Source organism: Anabas testudineus, chromosome 19 (assembly GCF_900324465.2).
Source record: "Anabas testudineus chromosome 19, fAnaTes1.2, whole genome shotgun sequence".
NCBI lineage: Eukaryota > Metazoa > Chordata > Actinopteri > Anabantiformes > Anabantidae > Anabas > Anabas testudineus.
In genome coordinates, this window is record NC_046628.1 from 9883864 (window position 1) to 9897988 (window position 14125).

The 14125-nt window shown below is 38.8% G+C and overlaps 1 protein-coding gene across 1 annotated transcript in view; it reads right to left on the reverse strand.

Annotated features, from left to right (window-relative positions):
- Positions 1-14125, reverse strand: part of nrg3b (neuregulin 3b) — a 149551-nt gene that overhangs the window by 58374 nt on the left and 77052 nt on the right. The window contains exon 2 of the mRNA XM_026350842.1: positions 13826-13961. Within this exon, the coding sequence (XP_026206627.1) occupies positions 13826-13961 (136 nt within the window). The remainder of the gene's footprint in view (positions 1-13825; positions 13962-14125) is intronic.

The following is a 14125-nucleotide window of genomic DNA, read 5'->3' on the forward strand; positions in this document are numbered from 1 at the left end:
AAATGAGTCTGTCATTTTTCACACTTCAGTGCTGCTGATGAGATTTTTAATAGTAGCAGTGGTACTTTTCCAAAATATACATAGAACTGATGTACAGCAATCACCCAAATCAAACCAGGAGCCCGTGGAAATTCAAACACGTCTTGGTGATAGACAAGATGGACAGCATCGTCACTAATTCATGAAAAGCGTACTTTTGGTTTTATTGGGGGCTTTAACTTACACATGAATATGTAGCAGTTGGATTGTTAGGTCACCTTACATGAACCTGACATACTGTATAAGCATTGTGAATGTAAAGTATGTTATATGTCAAATACATATAAGTGTATATATTTTGCAGTGTATGAAGACTACATGAAGTAGTGCAGTGAGGATTAATGAGGAAAGTTTCCCTGAGCCACTTAAAATATAAAAGAAATGGTTTCTGAAGAGACCTGCCAGTGTTGCCATGTATGTATTGAGTCATTGTTCAATTGCAGAAGGACATGTTTGAATTCATTTCACAGGCCAACTTGTTAGATTACGAGCAGCTAAGTTTCAAGGCAGCTACTTCTTGCTGCTGCCAAGGCATTTCACACTGCAGGTGCTGCTTTTGTCTCCTCGGCGCTAGGATTTCAGTTGCAGAAGTGCGCCGCCATCAAACTGTTGACAACAGCTGGGCATTCACTAAAAGACTTATTGTACCAATGTCTACCAGATATATCCATCCCAACGATCAAATGTGAAGTCCCCATTAGAGGCATGATTGGGAGTGACAGTTAGGACAGATTATCTGGTAGTGTAAAGGCTTTACAGATTTATCCATCCATCTTAATCGCTCTAATTGAGTTGTGAACTGCTCTGAGCCGCCCTGATAACGCGGGAACTGTTGCATATCCGCTCCATGAGTCCTTTAAAGGAGATCAATGTTGCTCACCTGCCATGGCGAAGTCTCTCTCTCTTTAAAAGTTTAACATTTACTGCTGCATATTTATTCGCGCTACATCAACACGCACATTGACGCCTATGTGATCACGCAGGCTGCTGTGAGATCAGAGGTCTTGACGTCGCGGTGAGTCAGGAGGAGGGCATCTGCAGCATTGTTCCAAGTGTTCCACTGTTGCTCCTAATCATGTAGCGTGTAAGGGAGTGAGCCAAAAAAATAAAAATAAAATCTGTGAATCCTGTGATGTGATTCATTTTGAAAATGTCAAAGGGCTTTAAAACTTTTCTCCTGTGGCCCCCACAATTCAACGCGACTGCTGTTCTCAATCTTCCGTGACGTTACGCGCTCTCCCCGTGCTTCGACTCTGCGTCCCCCTGCTTGGGAACCATTACTCATCTCATCTCTCGTTTTTGACACGCAGTTGCTAATTGTTTGGTTTCACGAGTAAACTTTCATTAAAGTCGTTAACTGCTGCGAAATAGATTACTTCGCCATCTTTCTCCACGCTGTCTATGGATTTGTGTGTCAGCTAAGGTAATTGGATCATTGATCGGTTCATTCATCCCTTTATTTGTCTTGTCATATGTAGTAAAACTGTCTCTCTCCTCCAAGTTTAACTGCACAGTCAGTGTTTTGTAGACAGATTGTCACTGTAACTATAATTTTACATCAAATATATTTCTGATGGCAAGTTACTATTAACTTGATCCATAAATGTGTTTATACATGAATTCTTCACAGTGACATGCAGCGCTGACATGTCGATCACACACACACTGTACATTTTCCCCCATTCTGACATTAATCTAGAAAGTGAGACTTGCTTCTTGACAAGTGAATGAAAAGGAGTATTGCTCCACACACATTCCTGTAGAGCGCTTTACAGTCCTGTTAAGAGTTTCACTGTGATGTGGGCTACTGCTAACACAGTCAGAAACACTCGAACTTCCCCAAACTTTCACTATTTATAGACAAACACAAGCTCCGAATTTCGCTCAGCTTCAAGTGTTCAGCGGGAGTTTTTTAAAGGGTGGGTGCACACTCATTTGCACACATTTGCATGTCATTAACACTTCAAACCTACAAACTTGAAAGGCTTTCCTTGTTAAGACACTCTAATCTTCCCCTCTCTCTTTCTCTCTCTCTCTCCCTCTCTCTTTCTCTCTGTCGTAGCCTTTGCCAGGTCTCTGGTCTCTCACACAGGCAGCGATTTAGCAAGCTCGGGACATCGTTCAGAAGGTTGAACCTTCTTGCGACAGAGCCTATTGAAATGTATGACGTGCTTTTGTTTTGAGCGCCACACATGACAGCAAATAATACGCAAAAAAAAAAGAAAAAGAAAAGAAAACTTTACTCAACAATGAAAATCTCTAAAGCTTTTCAGGTGGTTTTAACAACACGTAACTGAAGAAGAATGCCTGGTAGAAGTGAAGTGACTACATTGGGTATTTTTGGTGTTTTGGTTTTAGTTGTATTTTGAATATCATTATGAACCATCACTCAAAAGACTGGATTTGATTGTGTTAAGAAGATGGCTTTTAAAATACTGTAATATGTGTGTGTGTGTGTGTGTGTGTGTGTGTTAGAGAAAGCACTGTGGTGTGACTTTACAGTGCAATTGAGCACTGAAGGCATCCTTTTTTATGTTTAAACTGCATTCAGCAGGCCAGTGTTAGTCCTTTAACAGTAAAATAAACAGTTTTTGATAATGTAAATGCAACGCTGGTTCTTGAATTTGACCTTAGCAGTGGAGACAAGTATGAATAAAATGGGGATGTGTAAAAGACCCGCCACTTTGCAACGCCATTTCTTGAAATATCATAATATTATACAAGCTTTAGTTTTCGAGACAATGACAACATCTAATTAGAGATGGCAGGACCTTTCATAAACTGAGTTCTACTGAGATTAATAGAACCAGCAGTGACAAGCAGGAGACTGGCACATTTGCAAAAATATCAACAAAGCTTCAATGCCATCAATATCCCAAAACCCAAAGGCATTTCAAAACATGTAATCACTGTCATGCTTTCCTCTAAAATGTTCTATCAACTGAACTGTTTGGAAAATGCAGACTTTGACAACATTGCTTGATTCCTTGTCACAAGTTTAGACAGCTTCCTCAACTGAAAAGAAGTTCTCGAGTGCAGACAAAAAGAGAATACAGCAGCGTCTGGTGACATTTATCAAAGACGTTCTGTGGCATCAGCTAAAAACAGCAGAAACGTGTTTCCTTGTGGTTTGCTAATGACAAATATAACTCGTATTCTGGAGATTTTCATATTAACGTCTTTACCTCTGTGTTATTTCTCAGGATAGCAAGTAATTGTAAAGTAAGTATTTTAATGATGCTAAAGTGTCAACACAAAATAGACTGATATGAATCTGCATTGCTCCTCAGTTACTACATTGATGGAACTAGCTCATGGCAAATTAAATTCCTCAATTCTCAGATGCACTGTACACGTTGCATTTTGCAGAGTTAAAAGACCCCGAGACGTTGTGGTGTTCAGATGACATGACATGAGACCCGGTGACAAGGAGTTCAATGTCTTCCTGCATTTAGCTCAAGGAAATTTGGGAGACACTCATTGGAAAAATACTGCAGCATTTCCAGAGCAATGAGAGAAACGTCGTGGCTCACCGCACATACTAAATTAAGCAGAAGTAACACAATCACCAATACAAACCAAAAACATACTGACAGATAAACAGTCTGGGGCTGTCCCAGAGATGCCAAGGCAATTCCTCAGTTCATTATTTACCATGCCAAAGGCTGTGCAGAGGTCAGGCAAAGCGCGGGGCATTAGCCACGATGTTCCTTCATGAGAGATCATTGGTAACAGGTAACAAGCCGTCTCCTCGCATCAAGTAAAATTGAAATCACTGAGCACTTTGAAGGTGGGGTTCCTCTTTTCGCCGTTAATGGGCCAATGTCAAATATACATGTCTGCCTTCACAGTCTGAGCTTTATACATTTTACATAAACTGAACTAAAAGTTTGTTTTTCCAATTCGATTACAATATCAATTTGCAAAAGTCATGTGTTTTGTATTTTTTATTAAATTAAAGTACACTTTGACAGTGAAGTATTTTTTACAAGCCAAATTAAATCAACCATGATGAAATACTGTAAAAAATAAACAGTGAAATCTTCCAAGGAGGGGTTAATACTTTATATAGCAACTTTCAATAGCACATATTTGTGACTTATCAGATAGATAAGTTTAAATATATATCTTCATTACATTCACAGAAAATGTAATCTAGGCACAATCAAGTACCTGCTGTTGAGTTACATACAGTATAAACATCATTTCTGGGACACAGTGCTGTGATGAGACAGCCTTTCAACCCATTCACAAAGTTAATGGTACTTTCATTTGGTCGCCAGCCGCAGCTGATAAAATCCGCTAACTGCTAACAGTTGTCATTCTAGATGGGAAAATTAAAGTCTCAGGCTAGACATGAGAAACCTGCTTTTTTTTACTCCCCTGGCCTACATCAGAGTCACTGAACTGAGATTTGCATATACATAACATGACTTAGCCTCAGACTGCGTGCAAAGATGAATCTTTTAATAATGCTTTTAATAAAAGTGCATAAAAAGGGTGGTGCTCCAGTCAATCCAGTGCTACATCCAGACAGTACGTACAGGGTGGTGCAGTAGTACTATGGTATATCATAATGTTCTCTTGAAAAGTATGTTTCTTTACATAACATCTAATGCTATTACTTGTAATTTTTCTTAATATATTACTTAAGAATCAGCAGGTCATGCTATCATTTAATTAGTTAAATCAGGATTTATAGGCTATCATTATTTCCAAGAACTATGATTAGTGCTGATCGGCTGAAGGTTTTTTTTTCTTTGTAAATATTTCAACAGTCTTTGACCTTGCTTTAATTTAGAAATATAATATAACTTCCCAGTTAAAAAACAAACAAACAAAAAAAAACAGGAAGAAACACCATAATGTCTTGTTTAGAGATGAGTTCAAATTAGCTTTAGTGTTTCTGACTGTACTTTCCAAGCTCTGTTAGTCAACGTATAACTATATCGACAAATGAATGTTTCTCCCCAGTTTGCTGGTTGTCTTTCCGAGAACATAGATTAAAATAGTCTGTTGCTTGATAATTGATCTCAGCCTGAGACAGTTTGAGCGGGAACAATGGGATTTCTTCCTCCTTCTTTCTGTCTACTTTCATTTGCTACTTTACTTAATTAAATTCAAATTCACTTCAGCCGAGGTTCTATCAATAAACATGGACAGTCCTCCCCGTCCAGCACTAAAGCGAACCCTCTAGTGAAAACACGCCAAGTAGAATGAAGATATCAGGAAAAATAAAGAATCACGTCAGATCATTGATGATGAAATATCACCTCAGTTAAACACCACCAAATGCACCTATTGCTTCTATTTTTCTCTCTCACATTTTCCATTGCTTGTGCAAATGATCCCTTCTTTTCTGATTTTGTTCAATCCTCTGCCTTATGTTTCTTGACTAACTGATCTGTTTATCTTATTTGACACCCTACTGTGGATAAAATGTACAAGCTGCAGCTCAGTTAAAGCCCGTAAAGATGCTGCAAAGGCGGCCTGAGGTATATTGTACTTCACTACAAGAAAAAGGAGAAATGCGGAAAACATATTGGTGAAGTTTAGCAATATTGTAGAAAGAGGCTAAATGAGTAATCTTTGATTCCACAGTGATACAGTACAGTAAACAGACTTTTGCTTTATATGATATCTGTAAAGACACACGTGGGAATATCGATGCCTCGCATTAATTAGGATGTCCTTGCCAGCAACCAAAACATTCTACAGCATGATTAAAAGGGGCTAAATTCTCCCGTGAGTTCTCTACCTGTAATGAAATCAGTGGCACACCCTCTGGTGGAGTACAGATGACAGTCCTTACCACAGATGAACATTGTTTTTTAAGATCTTACTACACCTGATCTGAGAGATTTTACGATACAACATCTCCTCCATTATCTCCCTGTTAACAAAAAACTTACCACCATCACTATGTGTTATCAATGTGTAAGTCCAATACAGCCATCTAAGACCATGGCTAGTTTGTGTTTTATGAACTTAAAAATATTGTGTTTTCTATGTATGCAGAAAAACAGGAAATTGCAAACAATGGCATTACTCGTTCTTGTGACTTTATATGGTCTCTGAGGCCACTGTTGAAAATCATTTAGTCTAAACATCAGTAATGAGAAACAGCTGCTCTCCTTCACTAGCTGAGCTCAGAACGAAATGACAAGTAAAGTGCTGCAGGCAACTAACTGTGGCTGTGCTGCTGCATTCAAATCCATTGCAGCCTGCTTGTGGTGGTTACATTCGAACACTCACTGTCATTACTTTATCGAATGTTGAAAGTGCATTTGATATGGTGAAGAGAAAGTGGAGAGAGATGCTGTCATTTTTGTTTGTGATCCTCTAGTGACTGTGCACAGTTGTCGCAGGAAATGTGTAAATGAGGAACTAGAAAAAGCATTTTTCTAATAAAATGCACTGTGAATGCTGAAATGCTTTTCCAAGCATAGCTGAAAATATCTGAAATGGGGGTATGTGAATGGTAATTAAGTTCGTGTAAGGCCTGAAAAGAGCACGATGTCTCACTTGAAGCTGAAGCTTTGGTTGGAGAGTAACACAGGAGGAAATAAAGGACCAAACAAATCACGCTAAACTGACTAAAAAGAATGACGTGAGGCATGTACATTATGTAGTTGAATGATACCGGTGCACCCTATAAGTTATTCTGTGCTTTTAATCAAGTGTTCAAATTAAGAATGTTGCAACTGCTAACAACGTATGAGCTCTCTGGTTGATTGCCGGTGTGCCCACTGAAATTGAAATAAGATAATGAACTATTTTAGTGCCGGCCCACACAAATATTACACCAATCAAATGATCAGCCCAGCATTAGTTGGAACTAGCCCTATATGTACAGTATGTGTCAATTTCTTAGTAAAAAGTTGACTCAGGTTGACTTTCAACAGTTTAATCAGGCTGGATACTGTATGTAAATCAGTAAAACATGTGAAGCTTTAATTGTCTGTAGGCTTGGTGGATTTTCATGACAGCATGCCTGTTCCATACTCATTAGGTCGTGTAGCTTGAAAAAAAAAACAAAGCAGCCTTTGTTAGCTGAATATGGACTTGGAGTCTTTCATCTGTGATGGGCCTGCAGGATGTAAAATTTAATGCTGAAAGAAACTGCATGAAAGCATATATGGGGGAATCAGTGATGTGCATACTATATAGCCTGCATGTATAAGTACAGTGCATGTAATGTTGAACTTGCAGGTGCAAGTGTAACAGTGAAGAAAAAAAATCACTCAAACCACGAGAAAATTAAATATTTAAAGCGTTTTCTTGATGCTGGTCAGGAAAAGAGGAGATACACTGCAACAATTTGACCTCAGAGGAACCTACGTTTTCTTTCAATTAATTAACTTTAGTCAGAAACTCACTGTCCTCAGCTCCAAGGCAAGATGTTGCCAACAGGTAAGTCTGCTACAACGTTTATAATTGTGTTGCTTTCATAAAGCAGCTGGGTGGTGTAGTGTGGGACATGGCCCATTGGCTTTAAGCCTGGAGAACGTCCTCCCTAGCAGGATGGATCAGCAGAGGAGCGACAGCATCGTGGATTAGTGCAGCCTGTCAAGGTCTGACGGTGCAGTGACAATTTAATCGCTGAACTGGCTCCCCGTAGAAAAACGAAGACGAGAGGAAGAAAAAACAAGAAGGGGAAGTTAAAGAGGCCGTGGTCTTCATTTATATGATTCATTTTGTCATATCAGATTGTGTTAATGCTGCTGTCAACGTCTCCAGAGTCCTGGAGAAAAAGAAGGCTCACAGAGACAAAGACAAACACACACAGGGAATCTCAGCCTATCCTTAAGCTTAATCCTTCAGCAAACTACCAAAAGAAATCGCTTGTTTCCTCAGGAGGACCAGAGCATAGCAGAGTTTTTTTATTTTTTATTTCTTTCATTCCTTTTATAAAATTTCATATACTTCCACATCAGGGCAGATGAACATGTCCCCTAAGGCATCCGCAGTACTTTGCTTATGAAATAGTGGTTTGGCTAGTTATTCATCTCCACAGATGTGTTGTGAAGGAACACAGACGTCATCACAAATCAATGTCATTTAAATATGATCTAACGACTTGCTAGATGTCTATGTCAGCATAAGCTTTGGATGGAGCAATCAAGTCTGCAAATTTTGTCATGAATTATTCACAACAGCAGTTATTCATATTATTAGGTGGCAATTATTCTAATGTCTGATCAATCCAAATCAATATACGAAATATAAGGCAAAGAATAAGTGATTATAGAGCATTTAAATGTAATTCAATAGAAGTGAGTCAACAAGCGTTTTCTTTTCTGCTTTTGGCCTCATACTAATGAGGGAAGAAGTTACCATGGTAATAGTAGACACAAGGTACCTTGAGCTTTGCCAAGCTTTTTATGCGCACACATGCACACAGACACACACAGAGGATAGCGATTTCATCCTCCACGCTGAGCAGAATAAAAGCAAAACCATTAAATATGTACGGATATTTAGAGACGCAATAAAAGAAACCACCGGGCAAGTCTGACTTTCTCTTCTATGATCACCATCATTAAAGGCAGTAAGCAATCTCTTTCCGGCAAGGCAGGGCAATTCCATTTGCTTTGAGTGAAATAAACGTATAATTAATGCCACGATGGCAACGCTAAAATGTTCAATTTTATCAAAATAAACAACCATCATACGGATTTAAACCTACTATATTACTGTATACATTAAAACCATGCTTTCTGTTTTGTTCTTATGTAGCCCCCTTCTCAACTTATGTATGGAATTGTAATGTGCATGTGTATTATATTACTGTCGTTTCACATTTCAATCATAATAAAAAATATTCAAAACCCATAATAATGGATTACCATGCATGTAAACAGCCCATACACACAATCCAAGTCTAATTCGTGTATTTTCTCTTCATGTCTATCTTTGGCAAGGTGACAGCATCAAGCTGTTTCAACTGTAAAGCTAACTTGCAGCAGCTTTGCATCATCAGTGCGACACAACAGAGCCTAATGTGTAATGTGTTGTTGATACAATGCCCGTACAAGTTAGGAAACATTCTGTTGAAAGGGCGCAAGTATTTTCGGTGAAGGGAGAACATTTGTCCTACTGATTTTTGTAACAGAACTGTTTCCCCATTCATGCCAAGAAAAATGATTTTGCAGCATGGGATGATGTTGCTGCAGCAAGAATACTTATAGGATAAGTCTGCACTTTAGATAAGTGGGTGTTATTGTGTACACAGAAAGAAACAATTTTCTTTTTGAACAATCAAGAATTCACATCTTTGCTGTATTTCCAGGCGGAGGAGCCCATGTACAGCTTGAATGTGATGTCCATCACCAAAATGCAACACAATGTTGCAGGGTGGTGGCCCGAGCTGCGGTGGACTCATGTATTCTACAACACCCTACAAATGCTGCTAACTGCACGCTTTTGGTTTGCAGAGCACATATCACACTGATGCTGCTGAGCCCTCACATCAAAGTCAAATACCTGCATCACTGAACAGGTGCAATATTTTTTTAACTAGGGCCTGCAAAAAAAATATTTTATTGAAAAATGCAGAAGGAACGTCACGGACTGGGGCGTATCATCAATAATGGCTAAGTTGAATGAAGGGCATCCATGCAGTATGATCAATTACAACACCAATATTTCCAATATATCAGAGGCCATAAGGTTCCTCCGGGAAACGTCCTGTCTTCCTATAATTCACAGACCTCAAACACATCTTAGAAATACATTATTCTTTGTACCACAAATTAACTTTGAATTAACACCTCATGTAACTTGTCAGCTTCAAAATGAAAAACACACAGAGCCCATATTTGATATTTTTTTGATTTAACATGAACTTGATTGTGCTTCAGTGGAAGAAAAGGAACAACACGGGGTGTTTCAATAGCAATATAGTGGTATCCATTACTGGCACTTGTACCATATGATATGCTGGACAATTTGTTTTAGCTTGGTTCCCTCAGCTGGGGAAAAATATTTTAAATCATTTTCATCATAAGTAAATCCACTCGTGGCTGTATGTTTTGATTCCTATTCAACCTAGAACCGTCACTATGCACCATTATGCACGGAGTGATTGTTGTGGAGGTAGCTGTATCCTCTATGGCGCTGTCAGGCAATGACAGGTCCGTGCTGCACTGGCACAGCCAAAGTGTCCCAATAGTCTCTCACAGGTTGTATTTGTCTCCTCTCGTACTAACACCAGATTCTTACACTAGACATTTTTTTTATTGGATCACAGGAACATGTGTTATCTCTTCCCATGTTAATTTAATTTAGAGAGTTGTATATTCGCCTGTGGCGATTCTCTACCTCTGGCACAAGGACATACTTTACCCTTCGGGAGAAGCTTTAGTGGTGGTTTTATTCCAGATATCACAAAACTGTCTGTGAGTACTGTGGTGCTGAACACAGGAATAAAAAAAGCAGGTGACATGATTGGGTATGACGGCCAGCTCTACTACACCTCCTGTTAATGTATTCCTCCACCTTTGGCTCTTTATATTTTTATAGAATATATGCATTCTGCTTTTGTGTGCTCAGTGACTCTGACAACTCAGGGCTGGAAAAAAAAGCATGTTATCCTCTTATAGTCAAAAGTGTAAGTCAAAATCATGTTCCTCCATCTGCTGAAGAAATATTTATTACAAATCTGCCAGGATACTATTAAGATTAGAGACTCTTCTTCAATTTGCATTCAACTGATGTTCAAACACAAGTTCTTTATTTTTAGATTTCTATGAAGTAACTAGACATCGCATTGATACTACACTGATGGCACTATCCGCCATTTTCAACTTATCAAAGGATCCGGGGAAGTCACTGAAGTAGCCAGTTGGTTTAAAATGTGATGTAATTTCTAGTTTTCTATACAGAGCTTATTCTATATTTGACTACGTCATCATATACTGAACGCCACATACCATAAAACCTTTGAGTGCCGGTACATTTATCGCATTTAGTGTATAAGAAGCCACAGCAGTGATGTGGAACTAGGTCTTAAACTCACATTTGCATGTTTATTTTGGGAGCCTTATTAGCATTGGCAAACATGAACATCCGGCAGAAAGGGGGGGGGGTGGGAGGGAAGAAAGGAGGAGGAGAGCGAAGGAAATGTATCATAACAAAATAAACTGATTCCCAAGTTTAAAACTGTTGTCATCCAGTGATTTAAGTGTTCAAAGATTGTTCTGACATCTTTACTTGTTTCATGTTGGAAAACATCCAACAATCTATTATGCTCTTTGCACTGTGGCCTCAAGGAGAAGATGACGTCAAAGAGGGAGCAATTGTTAAGCCTTTATTTTTCTGTACTACAGAGTGAAGAGCTCAGCAGTCACTGCCATGACAACACTGAACTGGCATTGCTTGGAGGTATGACTGATCTACAGCAGTATATGCCATATTCTAAACCCGAGTGTAAACTACGTGCTCTACATTTCTTCCAGTAACAACTTTTCACTTTAAAGCTAGAATACATGAAATGTGAAATATTTAGCGGCATCTAAAGGTGAGATTGCAGAATGCAGCTTTATGAGCACCCCTTGCACCTCATGCCACTGTTTCCAAGCACGAGGTACAGTAGTTAGAAACCGGATTAAGGTGGCATATTTACTTTGCAACACTAATGGACAAAGCTTCAATGTAATAACAGGAAATGACAGCAAATATTATTGTAACTCAAGTGTCCTGAAATTCACATTCTGATCACATTCTGATGAGTTCATTTTAATTATTGCTAACTACTTACTAACTATTTTGGGCTCCCACAAAATGCAAAAGGGCTTTTGCTTTGTCTAGTCTTGGGGATTTTCTGCCCCCTTGTGGTCGGAAATGTTTTAAAGCAGCTTTAACGACAACAGCATGTTCAGTTTTGCTGTTTTCGAATTACTTATTGCGAGTTGTCTTTAAAATGATCGAGTTCCACCACATAAATGCCGACATTAACATAGCAGTGATTTCTAGAGAGTGAAATGATAATATTTTTTCAGACCTACTACCTGGACTTCCCTCAGGCAAAAGAAACAACCTTTTCAATAAAAGTACTCGCAAACCCATAATCATTCTTTCACACAACAGGCACTCAGCTCAAGAGAACTGGCAGACAGTGCCTCTAGGTTAGGCCCTCCAGTCTTTCCTTAGTCTTGTATGCAGTCATTCAACTATCCCTAATTATAGCCCAGAGGGTAGTTGCTCTGAGTCTTCAGGGTTTCTTGATGTTGCTGTCGCACAGGTGGCACATTCAAAATTGTTGTGCTGTGTCGTCCAAATACGGCATAAAACACATACTGACTCCTATCATTTTAACATTCCCAGAGTCTTAGCTGGCTCCCTTCAGTAAAATTATATATCATTAGGATTATAAAATATCCAAGTGTTGAGAAGATCACTACTTGAACTGTATTATTTTATGTGATGCAAATGACATAGTGCGAAAAAACTTTTTCCTCTGTGTCAAAACCAAAGGGCAGTGTTAATTAGATGCACAATTTCCCAACTATTTTTAACTTTCTTTAGCTCAACCTTTATTTTTCTAAGAAACCTGACTCATGCTCATGTGTCATTTATGATACACTTTTTACATTAAGATTTAAGACCTTTAATTCCAGGTACTGTAGGTGCACTAATGAGCTGTTTTTTCAAATTCAGCACCATCCAGCACAACTCTTCCCTCAGAGAAAATTTCTTATCATGTATTTTTAAAGAGATATATTTTTAAAGTGATACATTAGAGTGATATAACAGAGTTGTGTGGCTAGTGCATTGCATTGGGCCTTATGCATTGAATGCAGTGCATGCTGAAATCCAATATGTTCATAAAGTCACATATGATTTAAAGGCAAATACTGTCAGCCTCTAACACAGTATGTCATATGTGTGGTTTTACTAGTACAAAAAGTAATTAGCACCACTTTAGCATTATTATAGCTAACAGAACATATTGAATAGCCCTCCCGTAAGGTACTTTGTTTGCACTGTTGTACTGAGTACTATATAAACTCATTGTGCAGATAAACAGTTAAGGCTTGCCAATTTAAGCAAACATCGTCAAAGGCAATAAAAAATAGTCAGGGATTGGATTTGTTTCAGCAAATTTAATCTAGTTAATTGAGAGCATTTTAGCTATGTCTGCCACATCACACGAAATGTCAGCAAAAGTAGATTTACACGAGTGACATTTATTTGTGGTTTTGGAGAGTCACAGTGTGAGCGACTTTGTGAGTAAAACAAAAAGGAAAGTTGCTTTCAAGCAAGATCAAAGGATCTCACAAGTGCTTCTTCATACACCTACCATTAAAATGTACCTCATGCCAAAGAGGCCATATCAGACATTTATGCCAAGGTTAATACACAAGGATAAGACTATTTTACCCGATTGCTATTAAAGGTTTTGCCAGATAAAGTTACATCACACCTGCACTTATTTGCATCCTAGTTGAATTTGCATGGAAACCTTTTTTGCCATTTGTGTAGTTTGGTTGTGCGGATCAGAGAATCAGCAGCATCTAATGCAGCCAAAGCATCTCTGATCCCTCAGTTAGTGGTTTGGGGTGATTACGGCTCTGTAGTGCATTTTAGGTGAATTTGCACAACTCATTTTACATGTTTCATCACCCTAAGAACACAGTTTGGAAGTTAGGAGAAGGAAATATAGGAGTTTAAATGAAAATGACCCCAAGGTTAATGCTTCGAAGGGGAAGGGCAAAAAGACAAAACGTCAGTGCTGCGAAGGAAACCACATGCCTCCAATACAAACACAAGGGTCAACACTCACCTGCAGTGTCTGTGAACCCCAGCTACAGTTTCAATGATGGAGCACTCTCCCTCATTTAGACAAAAGGCCAGATCCTTGTCTTCCACACACGGTTTGAAGACTTCTGAACGTAGACTAGGAAGTGTAGGGGCCACAGCTGTAGACAGAGACAAAGGGAGGCAGAATTTGTTATAACAGGAAAGAAAAGAAACACACACACAAAACATGATTTCTCTCATTCGTCCAACTTTGCTTCTTGAAACAGAACTCACACAGGAAGGTTTCGCATTGCTCTAATCTCTTTGATGTCTTCCTGCACAT